This window comes from Bombus bifarius, unplaced genomic scaffold (genome assembly GCF_011952205.1).
Source record: "Bombus bifarius isolate JDL3187 unplaced genomic scaffold, Bbif_JDL3187 scf7180000008008, whole genome shotgun sequence".
NCBI lineage: Eukaryota > Metazoa > Arthropoda > Insecta > Hymenoptera > Apidae > Bombus > Bombus bifarius.
This window is the reverse complement of record NW_022884386.1, coordinates 2,165,401-2,183,963: the sequence shown is the minus strand read 5'-3', so window position 1 is coordinate 2,183,963 and position 18,563 is coordinate 2,165,401. Positions and strand designations below refer to the sequence as shown.

Genomic DNA, 18,563 nt, shown 5'->3' with positions numbered 1-18,563 from the left:
TTTGTCAATATCGACAGAAAAACGAAAATTATTATATCATTTATCACGAAATTCAACAATTCACAAGCACAAATTAAAACAGCTATAACTTCCAAGCACCTAACATACGTACGGATGACTAGCCACTTCTTATTAAAAATTTTACAACATATACAGTTAACGTAGGGAGGGATATGAATCATTGCACGCACGCCATCCACTTTACAGCATTGCAACCGACAATTTTCAAGCGAGTATACTTTTCAACTTTTCTAAAACAAGTTCTACCGACCAGACGAATCGATCGGTAGAACAAGTACCTAAAAAACACGCGCAAGCGTTGCGCTGCTCCATGCATCTCCCACTGACACGCGGCTGCATTCTAATAACAACTTCACTCCGCGATGTCGAACGAAGCAGTGATCATAGAAGCTGACAGCAGCAGCGACTACTGTCTTCAATTAAATCGATGGTTCTTGAAACCGATCGGTGCATGGCCATCGTCTCCATCCACCACAAGACTGGAGAAGATCGTTTCATTTATTTTAAACATCGTTTGCTTCACCTCCGTAATCATCACTGCGATTCCCAGTGTATTGCTACTCATTCTAGAAGACGAGAGCATTAACTTGAAATTGAAAACCCTAGATTTCTTGAGTCATTTGTTCGTCAGCAGCTTTAATTATAGTACCTTGTTATTACACAGCAAAGACATACGACAATGCGTAGAACACATAGAGGCTGACTGGCGATCAGTGACTAGGGAGGAGGATCAACACGTGATGATGAAGAACGCGAAATTCGGTCGCTATGTAGCTGCTTCGTGCGCTATTTTCATGCAGGGTGGCATTTTGTGCTTTTGTTTCGTGACAGCGTTAACTACGGTCGAGATTCAGATTGGAAACGAGACAAGAGTCTTGCGCTTGCTGCCTTGTGCAGTATACAAGAAGTTGGTGAACGTCGATGAAAGTCCAGCAAACGAAATCATGCTTTCCCTGCAAATTTGGTCTGCTCTTATCGCGAACTCCAGTACAGTTGGAATTTTTAGTCTCGCAGCTGTACTAGCTGCTCACGCGTGTGGTCAACTGGACGTGATTATGGCGTGGATTACCGAATTTGTTAAGGAAACAAGAAAACAGAAGGGAACTAGCAGTTTTCAGGAAATTGGAGTAATCGTGGAGCGACACCTGAGGACGTTGAAGTAAGATCTATTGTTAATTCGTTTTTTCTTGTTGTTGTTGTTTCGAGAGTGATCATTGGTATTATATTACGTGTTGATTGCAGTTTCATATCGTGTATCGAGGTTGTGATGAACAAAATATATTTATTGGAGATGTTGAGATGTACGATGAACATATGTCTAATTGCCTACTACATTCTAACGGTACATATTTATTATATTTTTATTGCTTGCTAATTTCTTTCCACATAAGATATAAATTTATTTTTCTGTATATTTGTCCTATACTTTTAACGATTGCTTCTTAGGAATGGGATGAGCATGATATTCGAAATTTGACATCGTATTTTATGATGTTCGTTTCAATCTGTTTTAACATTTTCGTAATATGTTACATCGGTGAAATATTAACGGAACAGGTACTGAGACATCAACTCTCTAATTATAGAACTATCAAAGTAGTCGAGATTAAGAAATAACCATTTATCATGTAACTTTCATGGTTTCACGATGATAAATTTTTGGTGATTTGAATGATCTTTTCATGTATCTTTCATTTTAAGTTCTTTGGTACTTACATGTCTCATACTTAGTCATAGCGTTAATACAGAGTGGTATACAACAAATCGAAATCGTGATGGTTAATACGACAAATTCTTAACAGAGCAAGAAAATTGGTGATGCCGTTTACTTGACAAACTGGTATTATTTACCCAATAAAGAAATCCGCAACTTAATTTTGATCATCGTGCGATCGACTCTGGTCGTTCAACTGACTGCAGGGAAAATGATTCATATGACAATTAGTACGTTTGGCAATGTAAGTTAATCTGATACTAGTACTCAGACTTGAATTGTCTGTTTAGGTTAAACATTCTCCCATTTCAGGTGGTAAAGACAGGTTTCGCATATTTGAATCTATTGCAGCAAATAATGTAATAAAATGGTATCTCGGAAAAATGTTATTGGGGGAGTTAAAGCATAATAATAATTAGGCGGTTGAAATAATCTTATAATCAATTTTGTAAACTCTAATAAATGGTTGACAGTATAATACGTCTACGTAAGACCAAGCAAACGTACAAAGTAAAAAATCTATCGGACGGTAGATTGTAGAACCGTCCGTTGTAGCCACGCTCCATTATATTCATGTTTCTATTACGTATTATTTTTTTGAAATTGGAAAAATTAATTTCACCAATAATTTTTTCTTCGTAATACTATGCGTTGATAAAAAAAACTAGTCTTATACATTTGTAAATACCAACAGCAATAATACAAATTATTATCATTTATCATGAAATTCAACAATTCACAAGCACAAATTAAAACAGCTACAACTTCCAAGCACAAACTAACACAGCTATAACTTCCAAGCACCTAACACACGTACGGACGACTAGCCACTTCTTATTAAAAATTTTACAACATATATAATTAACGTAGGAAGGGATATGAATCATTGCACACACGCCATCCACTTCACAGCATTGCAGCCAACAATTTCCAAGCGAGTATACTTTCCAACTTTTCTAAAACAAGTTTTACCGACCAGACGAATCGATCGGTAGAACAAGTACCTAAAAAACACGCGCAAGCGTTGCACTCCTCCATGCATCCCCCATTGACGCACGTCTGCTTTCTAATAACGACTTCATTCCGCGATGCCGAACGAAGCAGTGGTGATAGAAGCTGATAGCAACAGCAACAGTGACTACAGTCTACAATTGAATCGATGGTTCTTGAAACCGATCGGTGCATGGCCCTCGTCTCCTTCCACCACAAAACTCGAAAAGATTATTTCATTTGTTTTAAACATCATTTGCTTCAGCACCGTAATTATCACTGCGATTCCTAGTTTACTACTAATGATTCTAGAAGATCAGAGTATGAATTTGAAATTGAAGACACTAGGTTTCGTGAGCCATTGGATCGTCAGCAGCTTTAATTATACAGCTTTGTTGTTGCATAGCAAAGACATACGACAGTGCATAGAACACATAGAAAGTGACTGGCGAACGTTAATGAGAGAGGAGGATCAACACGTGATGCTGAAGAACGCGAAATTCGGTCGCTATGTGGCGGCTTTTTGCGCCATTTTTATGCAGGGTAGCGTTTTATGCTTTTGTTTCGTGACAGCATTAAATACATTCGAGATTCAAATTGGAAACGAGACGAGAGTTTTACACGTGTTACCTTGTGCAGTATACAAGAAGCTAGTAAACGTCGATGAAAGTTCAACGAACCAGATCATGCTTTTCTTGCAAGTTTGGTCTGCAATTATTGCAAATTCTAGTACGATTGGGATTTTTAGTCTTGCAGCAGTCCTAGCTGCTCACGCGTGTGGCCAGTTAAACGTTATTATGTTATGGATTGTTGAATTTGTTGAGGCCAGGGGAGAGAAGAAACCTGGTGGTTCTATTCAAATTGGAACAATCGTGGAACGACACCTGAGGACATTGAAGTAAGACCTTTTCCCTATTCCTTCTTTGTTGGCGTCTCAGTACTGATCTTCGGGATTATGTTGTACGTTAATTGCAGTTTTATATCGTGTATCGAGGAAGTGATGAATAAAATCTATCTTTTGGAAATGCTAAGATGCACAATGGATATATGTGTAACTGGCTATTACATTTTATCAGTATGTAATTAATATATATTTCTTGTTTATCTATTTCTTCCAGATTAGATGTAACTTTACTTTTCTGTATAATTGTTTTATTCTGTTTACTATTCCGTCTTAGGAATGGCCTGAGCATGATATTCAAAATTTGACTTCGTATTTTATGATGTTCGTTACAATCTGTTATAACATTTTTGTAATATGTTACATCGGTGAAATATTAACAGAGCAGGTATCAGCAACACATTAACACTCTAATTCTAAAATAACCAGAGTAATCAAAATTAATAATTAATCGTCCTTCATACAATTTTTATAGATTCACAATGGCACATTTTTGGTGATTTGAATGATTTTTTCATGTCTTTCATTTTAAGTTCTTTGGTACCTACACATTTCATACTTTGCCCTAGTGTTAGTGTGGAGTGACATAAATGATGCAAATCGTAATCCTGATGATTAATTCAACAAATTCTTAACAGTGCAAGAAAATTGGTGAAGTCGTTTACATGACGAACTGGTATTATTTACCCGGTAAAACAATCCTCGACTTGATTATGGTCATCGCACGATCAAATGTGGTCGTTCATATCACTGCTGGAAAATTAGTTCATATGTCCGTTTACACTTTTGGTAGTGTAAGTTTATTCGATACTCTTACTCATAACTGTATTGTCTGTTCACGTAAAATATTCTGCCATTTCAGGTTGTGAAGACAGGTTTTGCGTATTTGAATCTGTTGCAGCAAATGATGTAATAAAGTGGAATCCTGGAAGAATATATTGTGTTTTTAATAATTTAGAATATAAAATACAAAATATACGTAAATAGCGCATAAAATTTTGTACGTTAAGAATTAACAGGTTAGAAGTCGTGAATTTCAAAGAGAAAAAATTCTTTATTTTTTCAACTTTGTTATTTCCGCATTTAATTACGATTGAAATGCATTAATAGTGAGACCACAACAAAATTTGAAACGAGATCTAATCACAATACAGGAATCTATATCTACGCAAGCAAAATTGTCTCAATCTAACCTGATATCGTCTTGTAAATATTTTGACTGTTAATTGACTGACGTAAAATGAGAGCAAAAATTAAGCTTTATAATTATAATAATGTAATTATAGTAAAAATACAGGTTGAACTACGTATGTAACTATGGCTAAGATTTTTCAGCCACATCCGAATATTGATACAAAAATGTTTTGAATAAAAGTTATTTAGCTTTCAACCGTCTAGATAGATAGCACGAATGTGATCTCTGAAGTTTCTGCGGTGTTCATAGTTGGAGTTCATAGTTCACAAACCTTATCACAGGTGTTCCAACCGAGCGGATGCTTGTCGCGTGACTTATTCAAATCAAGAAGAATGCTTCCCAACGGCGCGTTGGAAAACTTCAGGGTGGAGAACAATGACCAAACACCCTGCGATGCCAACACGAATCTGCAAATAATAATCAATATTAATAACATTCAATAATAACAGATTTTACAACCTCCAAGAAATGATTGATAATCTCATAGATCTAATTAAGAACAAGCAAATTTACAAATTAAAAAATCGATGGGGCGGTAGACCGAAGAATCGTACGTTATAGCTACACTCCTCTACTTTATTCACGTTTTTATAAAATGCTACTCTGTCGAAATCCTTCATTGGAAAGATTACAATTATAAATAACGTGTCTCACTTCGTAATAATATTCGATAATATACAAACAAAATTTAAAAATTGGCATTTGTAAATATCGACAAAAGAATGAAAATTATTATATCATTTATCACGAAATTCAACATAATCACAAGCACAAATTAAAACAGCTATAACTTCCAAGCACCTAACATACGTACTGATGACTAGCCACTTCTTATTAAAAATTTTACAACATATACAGTTAACGTAGGGAGGGTATTGAATCATTACACGCACGCCATCCACTTCACAGCATTACAACCGACAATTTCCAAGCGATTATACCTTTCAACTTTTCTAAAACAAGTTCTACCAACTAGACGAATCGATCGGTAGAACAAGTACCTAAAAAACACGCGCAAGCGTTGCGCTGCTCCATGCATCCCCCACTGACGCGAGGCTGCATTCTAATAACAACTTCACTCCGCGATGTCGAACGAAGCAGTGATCATCGAAGCTGATAGCAACAGCAACAGTGACTACAGTCTACAATTGAATCGATGGTTCTTGAAACCGATCGGTGCATGGCCATCGTCTCCATCCACCACAAGATTAGAAAAGATAATTTCGTTTCTTTTAAACACCATTTGCTACAGCACCGTAATTATCACTGCGATACCCAGTGTACTGCAAATGATTCTAGAAGACGAGAGCATTAACTCGAAATTGAAGAGCCTAGATTTCTTGAGTCATTTAATCGTCAGTATCTTTACTTATAGCGTGTTGTTATTACACAACAAAGACATACGACGATGCGTAGAACACATGAAAGCTGACTGGCGAGCAGTGACCAGAAAGGAGGATCAACACGTGATGATGAAGAACGCGAAATTCGGTCGTTACGTAGCAGCTTTCTGCGCAATTTTTGTACAAGGTAGCGTTTTGTGCTTTTGTTTCGTGACGGCTCTAAATACACTCGAGATTCAAATTGGAAACGAGACGAGAATTTTACACGTGTTACCTTGTGCAGTATACAAGAAGCTGGTAAACGTCGACGAAAGTCCAACAAACGAATTCATGATTTTTTTGCAAATCTGGTCTAGTGTTATCGCAAATTTTAGTACAATTGGCATCTTTAGTCTCGCAGCAGTTCTAGCTGCTCACGCGTGCGGTCAGCTAAATGTTGTTATGTTATGGATTGTTGAATTTGTCAATGAAGCCACAGTAGAGAGCAGAACTGATGGTTTTACGAAAATTGGAGTAATCGTGGAACGACATCTGAGGACATTGAAGTAAGATCTCTTTTTAGATTACTTTTTTCTGTGGCTTTTAAGATCAATCATTTGGATTATATTAAATGTTAATTGCAGTTTTATATCATATATCGAGGGTGTGATGAATAAAATCTGTTTTTTGGAAATGTTAAGATGCACGATGGATATATGTGTAATTGGCTACTTCATTGTGTCGGTACATAATTAGCATATTTTTATTGTCTGCCTGTTATTTTCCACAATGGATATAACTTTCATTTTCTGTATAATTGTTCTATTCTTTTTACGATTTCGTCTTAGGAATGGGCAGAGCATGATATTCGAAATTTGGCAACGTATTTTATGATGTTCGTTACAATCTGTTTTAACATTTTCATAATATGTTACATCGGTGAACTATTAACGGAGCAGGTATCATCAACACATTAACTCTCTAATTCTAGAATTAGCAGGGTAACCAAAGTTAATAATTAATCGTTCTTAATACAATCTTTATAGATTCAATGGTACATTTTCGGTGATTTGAATGATTTTTTCATGTGTCCTTTATTTTAAGTTCTTTGCTACTTATATGTTTCATACTTCGCGCTAGTGTTAGTATGGAGTGATATAAATGAAGCAAATCGTAATCGTGGTGATTAATTCAACAAATTCTTAACAGTGCAAGAAAATTGGCGAAGCCGTTTACATGACGAACTGGTATTACTTGCCCGGTAAAACAATCCTCGACTTGATTATGGTCATCGCACGATCGAATGTAGTCGTTCAAATCACTGCAGGAAAATTAGTTCATATGTCGGTTTATACATTTGGTAGTGTAAGTTTATTCGATACTCCCACTTATAACTGTATTGTCTGTTCACGTAAAATATTCTGCCATTTCAGGTTGTGAAGACAGGTTTTGCATACTTGAATCTGTTGCAGCAAATGACGTAATAAAATGGAATCCTGGAAAAATATATTGTGTTTTTAATAATATAGTATATACAGTACAAAATACACGTAAATATCGCATAAAATTTTGTACATTAAGAATTAACAGTCTAGAAGTCGTAAATTTCAAACAGAAAAATTCCTTATTTTTTCAACTTTGTTATTTCCGTATTTAATTACGATTGAAATGAATTAATAATGAGACTACAAAAGACTTTTAAATGAGATCTAATCACAATACAGGAATCTATATCTACGCAAGTAAAATTGTCTCAATCTAACCTGATATCGTCTTGTAAATATTTTGACTGTTAATTGACTGACGTAAAATGAGAGCAAAAATTAAGCTTCAGTAATTATAGTAAAAATACAGGTTGAACTACGTATGTACTATAACTATGGCGAAGATTTTTCAGCCATATCCGAATATTCGATACAAAAATGTTTTGAATAAAAGTTATTTAGCCTTCAGCCGTCTAGATAGATAGCAGGAATGTGATCTCTGAAGTTTCTGCGGTGTTCTTAGTTGGAGTTCATAGTTCACAAACCTTATCACAGGTGTTCCAACCGAGCGGATGCTTGTCGCGTGACTTATTCAAATCAAGAAGAATGATTCCCAACGGCGCGTTGGAAAACTTCAGGATGGAGAACAATGACCAAACACCCTGCGATGCCAACACGGATCTGTAAATAATAATCAATATTAATAACATTCAATAATAATAGATTTTACAACCTCCAAGAAATGATTGATAATCTCATAGATCTAATTAAGAACAAGAAAATTTACAAAAAATCGATGGAGCGGTATACCGAAGAATATTACGTTATAGCTACTCCTCTACTTTATTCACGTTTTTATAAAATGCTACTCTGTCGAAATCCTTCATTGGAAAGATTACAATTATAAATAACATGTCTCACTTCGTAATAATATTCGATAATATACAAACAAAATTTAAAAATTGGCATTTGTAAATATCGACAAAAGAATGAAAATTATTATATCATTTATCACGAAATTCAACATAATCACAAGCACAAATTAAAACAGCTATAACTTCCAAGCACCTAACATACGTACTGATGACTAGCCACTTCTTATTAAAAATTTTACAACATATACAGTTAACGTAGGGAGGGTATTGAATCATTGCACGCACGCCATCCACTTCACAGCATTGCAACTAACAATTTCCAAGTGAGTATACTTTTCAACTTTTCTAAAACAAGTTTTGCCGACTAGACGAATCGATCGGTAGAACAAGTACCTAAAAAACACGCGCAAGCGTTACGCTGCTCCATGCATCCCCCACTGACGCGCGGCTGCATTCTAATAACATCTTCACTCCGCGATGTCGAACGAAGCAGTGATCATCGAAGCTGATAGCAACAGCAACAGTGACTACAGTCTACAATTGAACCGATGGTTCTTGAAACCGATTGGTGCATGGCCATCGTCTCCATCCACCACAAGACTAGAAAAGATAATTTCGTTTCTTTTAAACACCATTTGCTACAGCACCGTAATTATCACTGCGATACCCAGTGTACTGCAAATGATTCTAGAAGACGAGAGCATTAACTTGAAATTGAAGAACCTAGATTTCTTGAGTCATTTAATCGTCAGTATCTTTACTTATAGCGTGTTGTTATTACACAACAAAGACATACGACGATGCGTAGAACACATGAAAGCTGACTGGCGAGCAGTGACCAGAAAGGAGGATCAACACGTGATGATGAAGAACGCGAAATTCGGTCGTTACGTAGCAGCTTTCTGCGCAATTTTTGTACAAGGTAGCGTTTTGTGCTTTTGTTTCGTGACGGCTCTAAATACACTCGAGATTCAAATTGGAAACGAGACGAGAATTTTACACGTGTTACCTTGTGCAGTATACAAGAAGCTGGTGAACGTCGACGAAAGTCCAACAAACGAATTCATGATTTTTTTGCAAATTTGGTCTACTTTTATCGCAAATTGTAGTACAGTTGGGATCTTTAGTCTTGCAGCAGTTCTAGCTGCTCACGCGTGCGGTCAGCTAAATGTTGTTATGTTATGGATTGTTGAATTTGTCAATGAAGCCACAGTAGAGAGCAGAACTGATGGTTTTACGAAAATTGGAGTAATCGTGGAACGACATCTGAGGACATTGAAGTAAGATCTCTTTTTAGATTACTTTTTTCTGTGGCTTTTAAGATCAATCATTTGGATTATATTAAATGTTAATTGCAGTTTTATATCATATATCGAGGGTGTGATGAATAAAATCTGTTTTTTGGAAATGTTACGATGCACGATGGATATATGTGTAATTGGCTACTTCATTGTGTCGGTACATAATTAGCATATTTTTATTGTCTGCCTGTTATTTTCCACAATGGATATAGCTTTATTCTTCTGTACAATTGTTCTATTCTTTTTACGATTCCATCTTAGGAATGGGCGGAGCATGATGTTCGGAATTTGGCATCATATGTAATGATGTTTGTTGCAATCTGTTATAACATTTTCATACTATGTTACATTGGTGAACTGTTAACGGAGCAGGTATCATCAACACATTAACTCTCTAATTCTAGAATTAGCAGGGTAACCAAAGTTAATAATTAATCGTTCTTAATACAACCTTTATAGATTCAATGGTACATTTTCGGTGATTTGAATGGTCTTTTCATGTGTCTTTTATTTTAAGTTCTTTGCTACTTATATGTTTCATACTTCGCCCTAGTGTTAGTATGGAGTGATATAAATGAAGCAAATCGTAATCGTGGTGATTAATTCAACAAAATCTTAACAGTGCAAGAAAATTGGCGAAGCCGTTTACATGACGAACTGGTATTACTTGCCCGGTAAAACAATCCTCGACTTGATTATGGTCATCGCACGATCGAATGTAGTCGTTCAAATCACTGCAGGAAAATTAGTTCATATGTCGGTTTATACATTTGGTAGTGTAAGTTTATTCGATACTCCTACTTATAACTGTATTGTTTGTTCACGTAAAATATTCTGCCATTTCAGGTTGTGAAGACAGGTTTTGCATACTTGAATCTGTTGCAGCAAATGACGTAATAAAATGGAATCCTGGAAAAATATATTGTGTTTTTAATAATTTAGTATATACAGTACAAAATACACGTAAATATCGCATAAAATTTTGTACGTTAAGAATGAACAGACTAGAAGTCGTAAATTTCAAACAGAAAAATTCTTTGTTTTTTTAACTTTGTTATTTCCGCATTTAATTACGATTGAAATGCATTAATAGTGAGATTACAACAAAATTTGAAACGAGATCTAATCACGATACTGGAATCTATATCTACGCAAGTAAAATTGTCTCGATCTAACTTGATATCCATTTCTAAATATTTTGGCTGTTAATTGGCTGATGTAAAATGAAAGCAAAAATTAAGCTTCAGTAATTGTAATAAAGATACAGGTTGAACCACGTATGTAACTATCGCGAAGATTTTTCAACCACATCCGAATACTTGATAGAAAAATGTTTTGGGTGAAAGTTAGTTAAGTTTCAACCGTCTGGAATTTGCAATACAAGAAATTTATTGAAAATTGTTGTTTTTAATAAAACTACGTATTCCTGTCTTCATACTACTTTAACTCATATTAAGATTAGTTCAGCGTCATACTGTACTTTGATCTGGGAACAACCCTAAATTTAGAAATATTAGATTAAACAGAGGAAATATTATCGTTGAAGATTATTTTATTTCTACCAAGTCACGACAAGGTTGCCTCGACTCCTTATTAAAAATGCAATATTTAGGAAATTTTTTATATAGCTTATATGTTACAAGATAATTTTCAGTATACAGTTTTTTTAAATTTTTTCTATCACAAATTCCAAAAGAATAATCTCATTCAACTTGGCACTCGGCAACATTCTCTCTGCACTGGGTATGCATAGCGATATTCTAGCATGCAACGCGACTGAAGATTTTAAGAAGATGATGTTTTAAGATTTTAAGAAGAAAGATGTCAGACGAATGAGATCGTGTTCACCATGTAGATCCTTTCTAGGATCATCTTGACCACTGTCACGGTAGGAGCTTTTGATTGAGTCGGTGGGGTGTACGATAAAGATGTGTTTAATCATACATCATTGTCTCACGGTACGTGTTAATTACTTATTTCTCTCCGTCAGTGTAATCTAAGTGCTGGAAACATATAATTTATAATTCTGTGAATCACAGGGTTATACAACCTCAATCACCCCTATTATCTCAACGGAAATCAGGGGATCGATCAATTCGTGGTGTCGATTGTTATAATCGTAACGGGGATTTACGACCCCCGTTGACGTCTCTCCTTGCGATTACGTCTCCCCGCGATTGGTCGAAATTACATGGTCCTTCGAGCCGGATTTCGTGTCGCCCAAAAAGTGCACTGACCAGTGACTATACAGTGTCGCGTGAAATCCAAGTTCCAACCACTTAGTCAGCTGATCAAGGGAACCGCCATCGGAGAGGAGCACCTCCGTCGCTCAGCATCTACACGAGCCAACGCCGCATCGTAACGATCATCAACCGAGTCCCAGATCAACGTCCATTTGATCAAGCAAGATCGTTCCGGTTAGTAAAATCAAATATGGCCCAAGCTGAACTAATCAGCACGTTACGGCGGAGACGAGGCGCCGTAGCCCGTCGACTTGCAACCATAAGGCGCGAACTCGATGAATACGAAGCGTCTGGGAAGGCAAACAGACTCTTCCTAATATCTTGCCGCAACTCGTTCGATGAAATTTGGAGGACGATACTCGCGGTTCAAGACGAGCTAGATGGGTTAGATGAGGGGGAAGCTGAGGGTTTAGATTCGTTATCGCAAGAGCATCGGGAGCTTGACGTGCGGTTCCTAGGTCTCTTTGAACAAATATCAGCAACAACCCCGTCGACAACAAAAACACGCGATTCATGCGTGAAACCCGAGCCGACGGAGAATATCGCATCGACTCGGACGCCGATCTTGTCGCATGACATGCGGACCTCATCGCGTGACACTCACAACGTGTCACCCACCCGAGACCCAACGACAACCTCGCTCACATCATCAGCATCGCAACAATCTGATTCCACGCCATCAGACGCTTTGAATCAGACAGCCGCTCAAGAGTCTCTGGATCAACAGACGGATGAAACCTTACCAGCCGACATGCCGTCTCCTACTACATTATCGCCGAAATGGAGCACACCGACGAATGGGCTGAAACAAAACACCACACTCGTCGATGTCAGTGCAGCCTACAAGGTGGACCACTTGCTCTCAACGCAACAACCCTTAGGCCTGGCCATCCATTTTCCCTGGCAGCTACGGCACCTACGGACGGCAATGACTCATACGGAGCCGAGCATCTTGGACCGAGATGCAAAATCTTCCCACTCCAGATCCAAACCTAACCAAACGGAAGGTAAGATGTCTCTAATTCTGTCTTTCGCAGTAAACTGGACCACGCCGGTCCAACCACCAAGCATCATCAAGAAGGCGCGATACGAATGGATCAGCGGGGGGAGCCCTGTCCCCCAATCCACCGTAGACCTCCTTCACGTCTTCATTGTGCGACCACCCACGGATTTCACCTGCCTTTGTGAAATCGGCGAGTTGTACAACGACACCTCCTGGGACGAGGTGTCTCACGATACTTCATGGGCCGAGCTGTTTCACGACACTTCCTGGTTCGCGAGCCACAATAGAAAATCGCCAGGCAATGCAGATGACCACGGCGATCCAGAACGCAAGGAAGACAACATATCCTCAACGCACCGGACTTTCGACCGTATCTTCGAAGGCACCCTGGCGACAACGGCCTCATCCAGACTACCACAAGTCATACGGCAACGAGCATCTTGGAACGACGTGCCACACAGCTCGTCCTACCAGCGAGCCAACCCGATCAAGTAGAATAAGGACAATCAGCAATCAACAAGGAGTCGGGCGGCTGTTCCAATTAACTCCACCTTTAATGAAATTTTGATCGGTACCCTCTCAACGGGGGGAGGATGTTACGCCGGGCGACTCTCTGCCTGGCCCAGGTCACACACCGCGGGCCAGACGGACACCAGATGTCCGCTCTTCCGTACGGCGTACCCTCAATAGCCTTAAGCATCCGTCATAAACCCGAGTCACTTGCCTGCAAAGGTCCTTTAAACAAAACAAACATCTGGTTCCGAGGAATTTCTAAACACTATTGTCTACCACGGCTGGACAAGGGAAAGTTGGTTTTTCTCACGCACGCTGCAACTTTCCTCCCACTAACCACTTTCTCTCGAGGGCAGTTAAGACCCTTCGTTTAACCAATTAAAAACGAAGCCTATTCCCTCACTCTCCTAAATAACATCGGCACCAACAAATCCGATGGTCCCGTGCGCTAGACACACCCATCCTTAGCTTTCCTCGGACACAGCATCGTCACTCAACTTCACTTCTTCTACCTCGTTGGAAAAGTCAACTACTAAGTATACGCTAATGCCCAACGGGGCAGTCTAAGCATAACGCGAGAGTCGGTCTCGGTATTGTCGAGCATACATTTCCTCTCCTAAATCTCATAGTGCTACGTCCACTAATACACTAAATCTAATTATAAGAGCCCTGCTCTAACGCACATATCTATCTTAGCTTCGTGCGACAAGTTGTTAATTACTTATTTCTCTCCGTCAGTGTAATCTAAGTGCTGGAAACATATAATTTATAATTCTGTGAATCACAGGGTTATACAACCTCAATCACCCCTATTATCTCAACGGAAATCAGGGGATCGATCAATTCGTGGTGTCGATTGTTATAATCGTAACGGGGATTTACGACCCCCGTTGACGTCTCTCCTTGCGATTACGTCTCCCCGCGATTGGTCGAAATTACAGTACGTTTCAGAATAAAAATAAAAGAAATAATTTATATATTGAAAACGTATTCACAATATCTTCTAGTTAGAGTTAAAATGAATCAAACATTGAGATATCTTTTAACAGAAATAAATTAGCGTCAAATACAGAATCGCGACTCATACGTTGACTTTTCTACTTAATTCGCACTAGCATTCGTACGACACACATATTTTAATTTCTCAGGAAAAATTGAAGAATATGATAATTGTATACGTTCTCCTGTATGCATCTATGGTGTTTAATATATTCATATTCTATTATATCGGAGAAATAGTTACTGAACAGGTAAGAAAGTAACAATAAAGCAGTACTTATATTAAACCTCAAACTATCAAACACACGACAGGGCGAAAGATTTGGGAGAAAGTGTATATGACTGAATGATACGGATTACCTCACAAAACTGCTCTCGGTTTAGTCCTGGCTATTTCAAGATCGAGTATGGTGGTCAAAATTACTGCTGGAAAATTCGTACAAATATCTATCACGAACTTTGACGTCGTAAGTATCGATAATACACAGATGTTTAATATATAATTGATAAAATATTTGTATTTTATCTATTGTTAATTGTTTGGAAACGATAAAATTACTGATAATGATTTTCTCGTACTAGTATTCGATGGTATAAAAATCAATCCTTAGAACTGGCATTTCTAAATACCGACAAATATATTGCAAATTATTGTATCATTTATTATAAAATTTCTTATAGTCACTAGCAGAAATTAAATCTACTGCAACATCCTAGCACATAACATACCCGCGTATCACTATCCACCATCCACTAAAAATTTGAAGACACACACTGTTAAAGTTAGGGACACGAATGATTCATTCCATGTACGTTATCCGCATCACATGATTGCAACTGACAGTTTCCAAGCGTATATACTTTCATAGTATTCTAAAAAAGTTCTACCGACTAGACGAATCGATCAGTTGAACAAATAGCTAAAAAACTCGCGCAAGCGTTGAACTTCTGCCAACATCCTCTATATGTAGACGCTGGGTTTCTAACAATGGCATTATTTCGCGATGACGACCGAAGTAGTGATCACAGAAGGTGACAGCAAGAGAAATAGTGACTATAGTCTTCAATTGAACCGATGGTTCTTAAAACCGATCGGCGCTTGGCCATCGTCTCCTTCCACGACAAGGCTCGAAAAGATCGTTTCACTTATTTTAAACATCGTTTGCTTTAGCACCTTGGTTCTTACTGCGATTCCTAGTTTACTAGTAATAATTCTGGAAGACGAGACGTTCAACTTCAAATTGAAGACCTTCGGTTTTGTGAATCATTGGTTCGTCAGCAGCTTTAATTACGCGGTTTTACTAATGCACAACAAAGACATACGAAAGTGCGTGTCATACATAGAAGCTGACTGGCGAACAGTGACCAGAGAGGAAGATCAACACGTGATGTTGAAAAACGCGAGAATCGGTCGCTACATAGCGGCGTTCACCGCTATTTTTGTGCAATCAAGCGTCTTGTGCTTTTGTTTTGTGACAGCATTGAATACAGTAGAGATTCGAATTGCGAACGAGACGAGAGTTTTACATGTGCTACCTTGTGCAGTATATAAGAAGCTGGTGAACGTCGACGAAATTCCAACAAACGAATTCATGCTTTTCTTGCAAATCTGGTCTACTGTTATCGCAAATTTTAGTACAATTGGCATCTTTAGTCTCGCAGCAGTTCTAACTGCTCACGCATGCGGTCAGCTAAATGTTATTACGTTATGGATCGCTGAATTCGTCAATGAAACCAGAGTAGAGAAGAAAACTGGTGGTTTTATACAAATCGGAGTAATCGTAGAACGACATCTGAGGACATTGAAGTAAGGTTTTTTTAAAAATCTTTTTTTGTCTGGCTTTTAAGGGTGATCATTTGCATTATATTACGTGTTAATTGCAGTTTTATATCATATATCGAGGATGTGATGAATAAAATCTGTTTGTTGGAAATGTTAAGGTGCACGATGGATATATGCGTAATTGGCTACTACATTCTATCGGTACATGATTACTATACTTTTATCGTTTGCCTGTTATTTTCCACAGTGGATATAACTTTAATTTTCTGTATAATTGTTCTATTCTTTTTACGATTTCGTCTTAGGAATGGGCAGAGCATGATATTCGAAATTTGGCATCGTATTTTATGATGTTCGTTACAATCTGTTTTAACATTTTCGTAATATGTTACATCGGTGAACTATTAACGGAACAGGTATCAGAGAGACATTAACACTCTAACTCTAGAACTAACCGAGTAATCAAAATTAATAATTAATCATTTTTCATATAACTTTTATAGATTCACAATGATACATTTTTGGTAATTTGAATGATTTTTTCATATGTCATTCATTTTTTTCAATTTCTTTGGCACCTACATGTTTCACACATCGGTCTAATGTTAATACGGGGTAATATAAATTCTGGAAATCAAATTCGTGATGACTAATTCAACAAATTCTTAACAGTGCAAGAAAATTGGTGAAGTTGTTTACATGACGAACTGGTATTATTTACCCGGTAAAACAATCCTCGACTTGATTATGGTCATCGCACGATCAAATCTGGTCGTTCATATCACTGCAGGAAAATTAGTTCATATGTCCGTTTACACTTTTGGTAGTGTAAGTTTATTCTATACTTGTACTCATAGCAATGTTGTCTGTTCACATGAAATATTCTGCCATTTCAGGTGATAAAGACAGGTTTCGCATATTTGAATTTGTTGCAGCAAATGATGTGATAAAGTGGAATTCTGAAAGGATATTATAAGAGAATGTCAACAAATAAATAAGTCGTCGATTGAACTAATTTTATAATTAATGTTACAGACTATAATACATGATTGTCAACCTAATAGATCTAGTTAAGTGTAAGAATACTTGCGGTGTAAAAAATCTATGGGGTGATAGATTGAAGAATCGTTTGTTATAGCTATACTCCATTGTTCTCATGTTTTTATTACATGTTATCTCTTCGAGTTCTTCGTTGGAAACATTATAATTATTCTTAATGTTTGTTCGTAATACTATTCGATAATATAAAAATCAAATCCTACGACTGGCATTTGTAAATACCGACAGAAACAATGCAAAGTATTATACCATTTATCATTCAATTTATCATAATCACTAGCACAAATTAAGTCTACTACATCTCCCTAGCACCTGACTATTAAAAATTTGAAGGTATACACTATTAAAGTTAGAAACAGAAATGATTCACTGCACGCACACTATCTACTTCCAACAATTGCAATTAACAGTTTCTAAGCGTATATACTTTCACAATATCCTAAAACAAGTTCTACCAATTGATGAATAGATCGGTAGAACTCACACAAGCGTTGCACTACCCCATGCATCCCCCATAGTTGCACGACTGCTGCCTAACGGCAGTCTCACTCCGTGATGACAACCAGTGCAATGATCATCGATACTGACAACAACAGCAACAGTGACTACAGTCTTCAATTGAATCGATGGTTTTTAAAACCAATCGGTGCATGGCCCTCGTCTTCTTCCACCCTAGTTATTGCACCCCTGCGTTCATTAAAACTCTCTTTGGGTTACTTATTCCCTATTTTTTTATTCTTTTCTTCTTCTTTCTTTTTCAACTTTTCGAGCTATCATAGAACCCTTCTCTCTCGTCTTCGCTCACCACGTCTTCTAACCTGATACCTCCTGTGGATTCCCTACAGCCCCTTGTTAAATATTCTAAATTCCCGACCCATACAGATAACACCTTACCTCCAGATCATGATTACAATGAGGACATAAATTTAAGCATTCGATGGAATCTTCGAATTAAAAAATTGGTCGGTCTATTGTCAATTTTTCAAAATGAGTATACGAACATTAACATGAGCTCTCCTTAAAGTATAACATAGTTTAAATACATCCTATGTAATGTTCCTGTATATTGCACAAAAATTTATTTGAACTGTTATTTATACAATATACCCTTATGTTGTTAAGTATCCAAATGCGATTAATATTTTATATTAATTTTAATC

At 37.3% G+C, this 18,563-nt stretch overlaps 5 protein-coding genes across 5 annotated transcripts; all 5 read left to right on the top strand.

The window, feature by feature from the left end:
• Positions 1 to 53: 53 nt before the first annotated feature.
• LOC117206645 lies at positions 54 to 2,038 on the top strand. Its single transcript, XM_033446153.1, has 4 exons — positions 54 to 1,180; positions 1,264 to 1,363; positions 1,468 to 1,578; positions 1,824 to 2,038. The coding sequence occupies exons 1-4, from the start codon at positions 384 to 386 to the stop codon at positions 1,986 to 1,988; spliced, it is 1,173 nt and encodes a 390-aa protein (XP_033302044.1). The 5' UTR covers positions 54 to 383; the 3' UTR covers positions 1,989 to 2,038.
• A 779-nt stretch (positions 2,039 to 2,817) lies between these two features.
• LOC117206578 (odorant receptor 4-like) lies at positions 2,818 to 4,539 on the top strand. Its single transcript, XM_033446057.1, has 5 exons — positions 2,818 to 3,623; positions 3,701 to 3,800; positions 3,904 to 4,014; positions 4,265 to 4,420; positions 4,489 to 4,539. The coding sequence occupies exons 1-5, from the start codon at positions 2,824 to 2,826 to the stop codon at positions 4,537 to 4,539; spliced, it is 1,218 nt and encodes a 405-aa protein (XP_033301948.1). The 5' UTR covers positions 2,818 to 2,823.
• Positions 4,540 to 5,906: 1,367 nt separating this feature from the next.
• LOC117206656 lies at positions 5,907 to 7,665 on the top strand. The gene is made up of 5 exons (XM_033446164.1): positions 5,907 to 6,709; positions 6,788 to 6,887; positions 6,992 to 7,102; positions 7,353 to 7,508; positions 7,577 to 7,665. The coding sequence occupies exons 1-5, from the start codon at positions 5,907 to 5,909 to the stop codon at positions 7,625 to 7,627; spliced, it is 1,221 nt and encodes a 406-aa protein (XP_033302055.1). The 3' UTR covers positions 7,628 to 7,665.
• Positions 7,666 to 8,928: 1,263 nt separating this feature from the next.
• Positions 8,929 to 10,790, top strand: LOC117206655. The gene is made up of 5 exons (XM_033446163.1): positions 8,929 to 9,782; positions 9,861 to 9,960; positions 10,065 to 10,175; positions 10,426 to 10,581; positions 10,650 to 10,790. The coding sequence occupies exons 1-5, from the start codon at positions 8,980 to 8,982 to the stop codon at positions 10,698 to 10,700; spliced, it is 1,221 nt and encodes a 406-aa protein (XP_033302054.1). The 5' UTR covers positions 8,929 to 8,979; the 3' UTR covers positions 10,701 to 10,790.
• A 4,729-nt stretch (positions 10,791 to 15,519) lies between these two features.
• LOC117206647 lies at positions 15,520 to 17,768 on the top strand. The gene is made up of 2 exons (XM_033446155.1): positions 15,520 to 16,368; positions 16,446 to 17,768. Exons 1-2 carry the CDS (start codon positions 15,566 to 15,568, stop codon positions 16,693 to 16,695), a joined length of 1,053 nt encoding a protein of 350 aa, XP_033302046.1. The 5' UTR covers positions 15,520 to 15,565; the 3' UTR covers positions 16,696 to 17,768.
• The last annotated feature ends 795 nt before the right edge of the window (positions 17,769 to 18,563 follow it).

Bases quoted from the DNA above. Each gene is read 5' to 3' on its own strand.
- LOC117206645 (XM_033446153.1), top strand. From the start codon at position 384: ATGTCGAACGAAGCAGTGATCATAGAAGCTGACAGCAGCAGCGACTAC. The intron at 1,181-1,263 runs GTAAGATCTATT...TGTTGATTGCAG, and splicing joins CGACACCTGAGGACGTTGAA to TTTCATATCGTGTATCGAGG. The intron at 1,579-1,823 runs GTACTGAGACAT...AATTCTTAACAG, and splicing joins GTGAAATATTAACGGAACAG to AGCAAGAAAATTGGTGATGC.
- LOC117206578 (XM_033446057.1), top strand. From the start codon at position 2,824: ATGCCGAACGAAGCAGTGGTGATAGAAGCTGATAGCAACAGCAACAGT. The intron at 3,624-3,700 runs GTAAGACCTTTT...CGTTAATTGCAG, and splicing joins CGACACCTGAGGACATTGAA to TTTTATATCGTGTATCGAGG. The intron at 4,015-4,264 runs GTATCAGCAACA...AATTCTTAACAG, and splicing joins GTGAAATATTAACAGAGCAG to TGCAAGAAAATTGGTGAAGT.
- LOC117206656 (XM_033446164.1), top strand. From the start codon at position 5,907: ATGTCGAACGAAGCAGTGATCATCGAAGCTGATAGCAACAGCAACAGT. The intron at 6,710-6,787 runs GTAAGATCTCTT...TGTTAATTGCAG, and splicing joins CGACATCTGAGGACATTGAA to TTTTATATCATATATCGAGG. The intron at 7,509-7,576 runs GTAAGTTTATTC...CTGCCATTTCAG, and splicing joins CGGTTTATACATTTGGTAGT to GTTGTGAAGACAGGTTTTGC.
- LOC117206655 (XM_033446163.1), top strand. From the start codon at position 8,980: ATGTCGAACGAAGCAGTGATCATCGAAGCTGATAGCAACAGCAACAGT. The intron at 9,783-9,860 runs GTAAGATCTCTT...TGTTAATTGCAG, and splicing joins CGACATCTGAGGACATTGAA to TTTTATATCATATATCGAGG. The intron at 10,582-10,649 runs GTAAGTTTATTC...CTGCCATTTCAG, and splicing joins CGGTTTATACATTTGGTAGT to GTTGTGAAGACAGGTTTTGC.
- LOC117206647 (XM_033446155.1), top strand. From the start codon at position 15,566: ATGACGACCGAAGTAGTGATCACAGAAGGTGACAGCAAGAGAAATAGT. The intron at 16,369-16,445 runs GTAAGGTTTTTT...TGTTAATTGCAG, and splicing joins CGACATCTGAGGACATTGAA to TTTTATATCATATATCGAGG.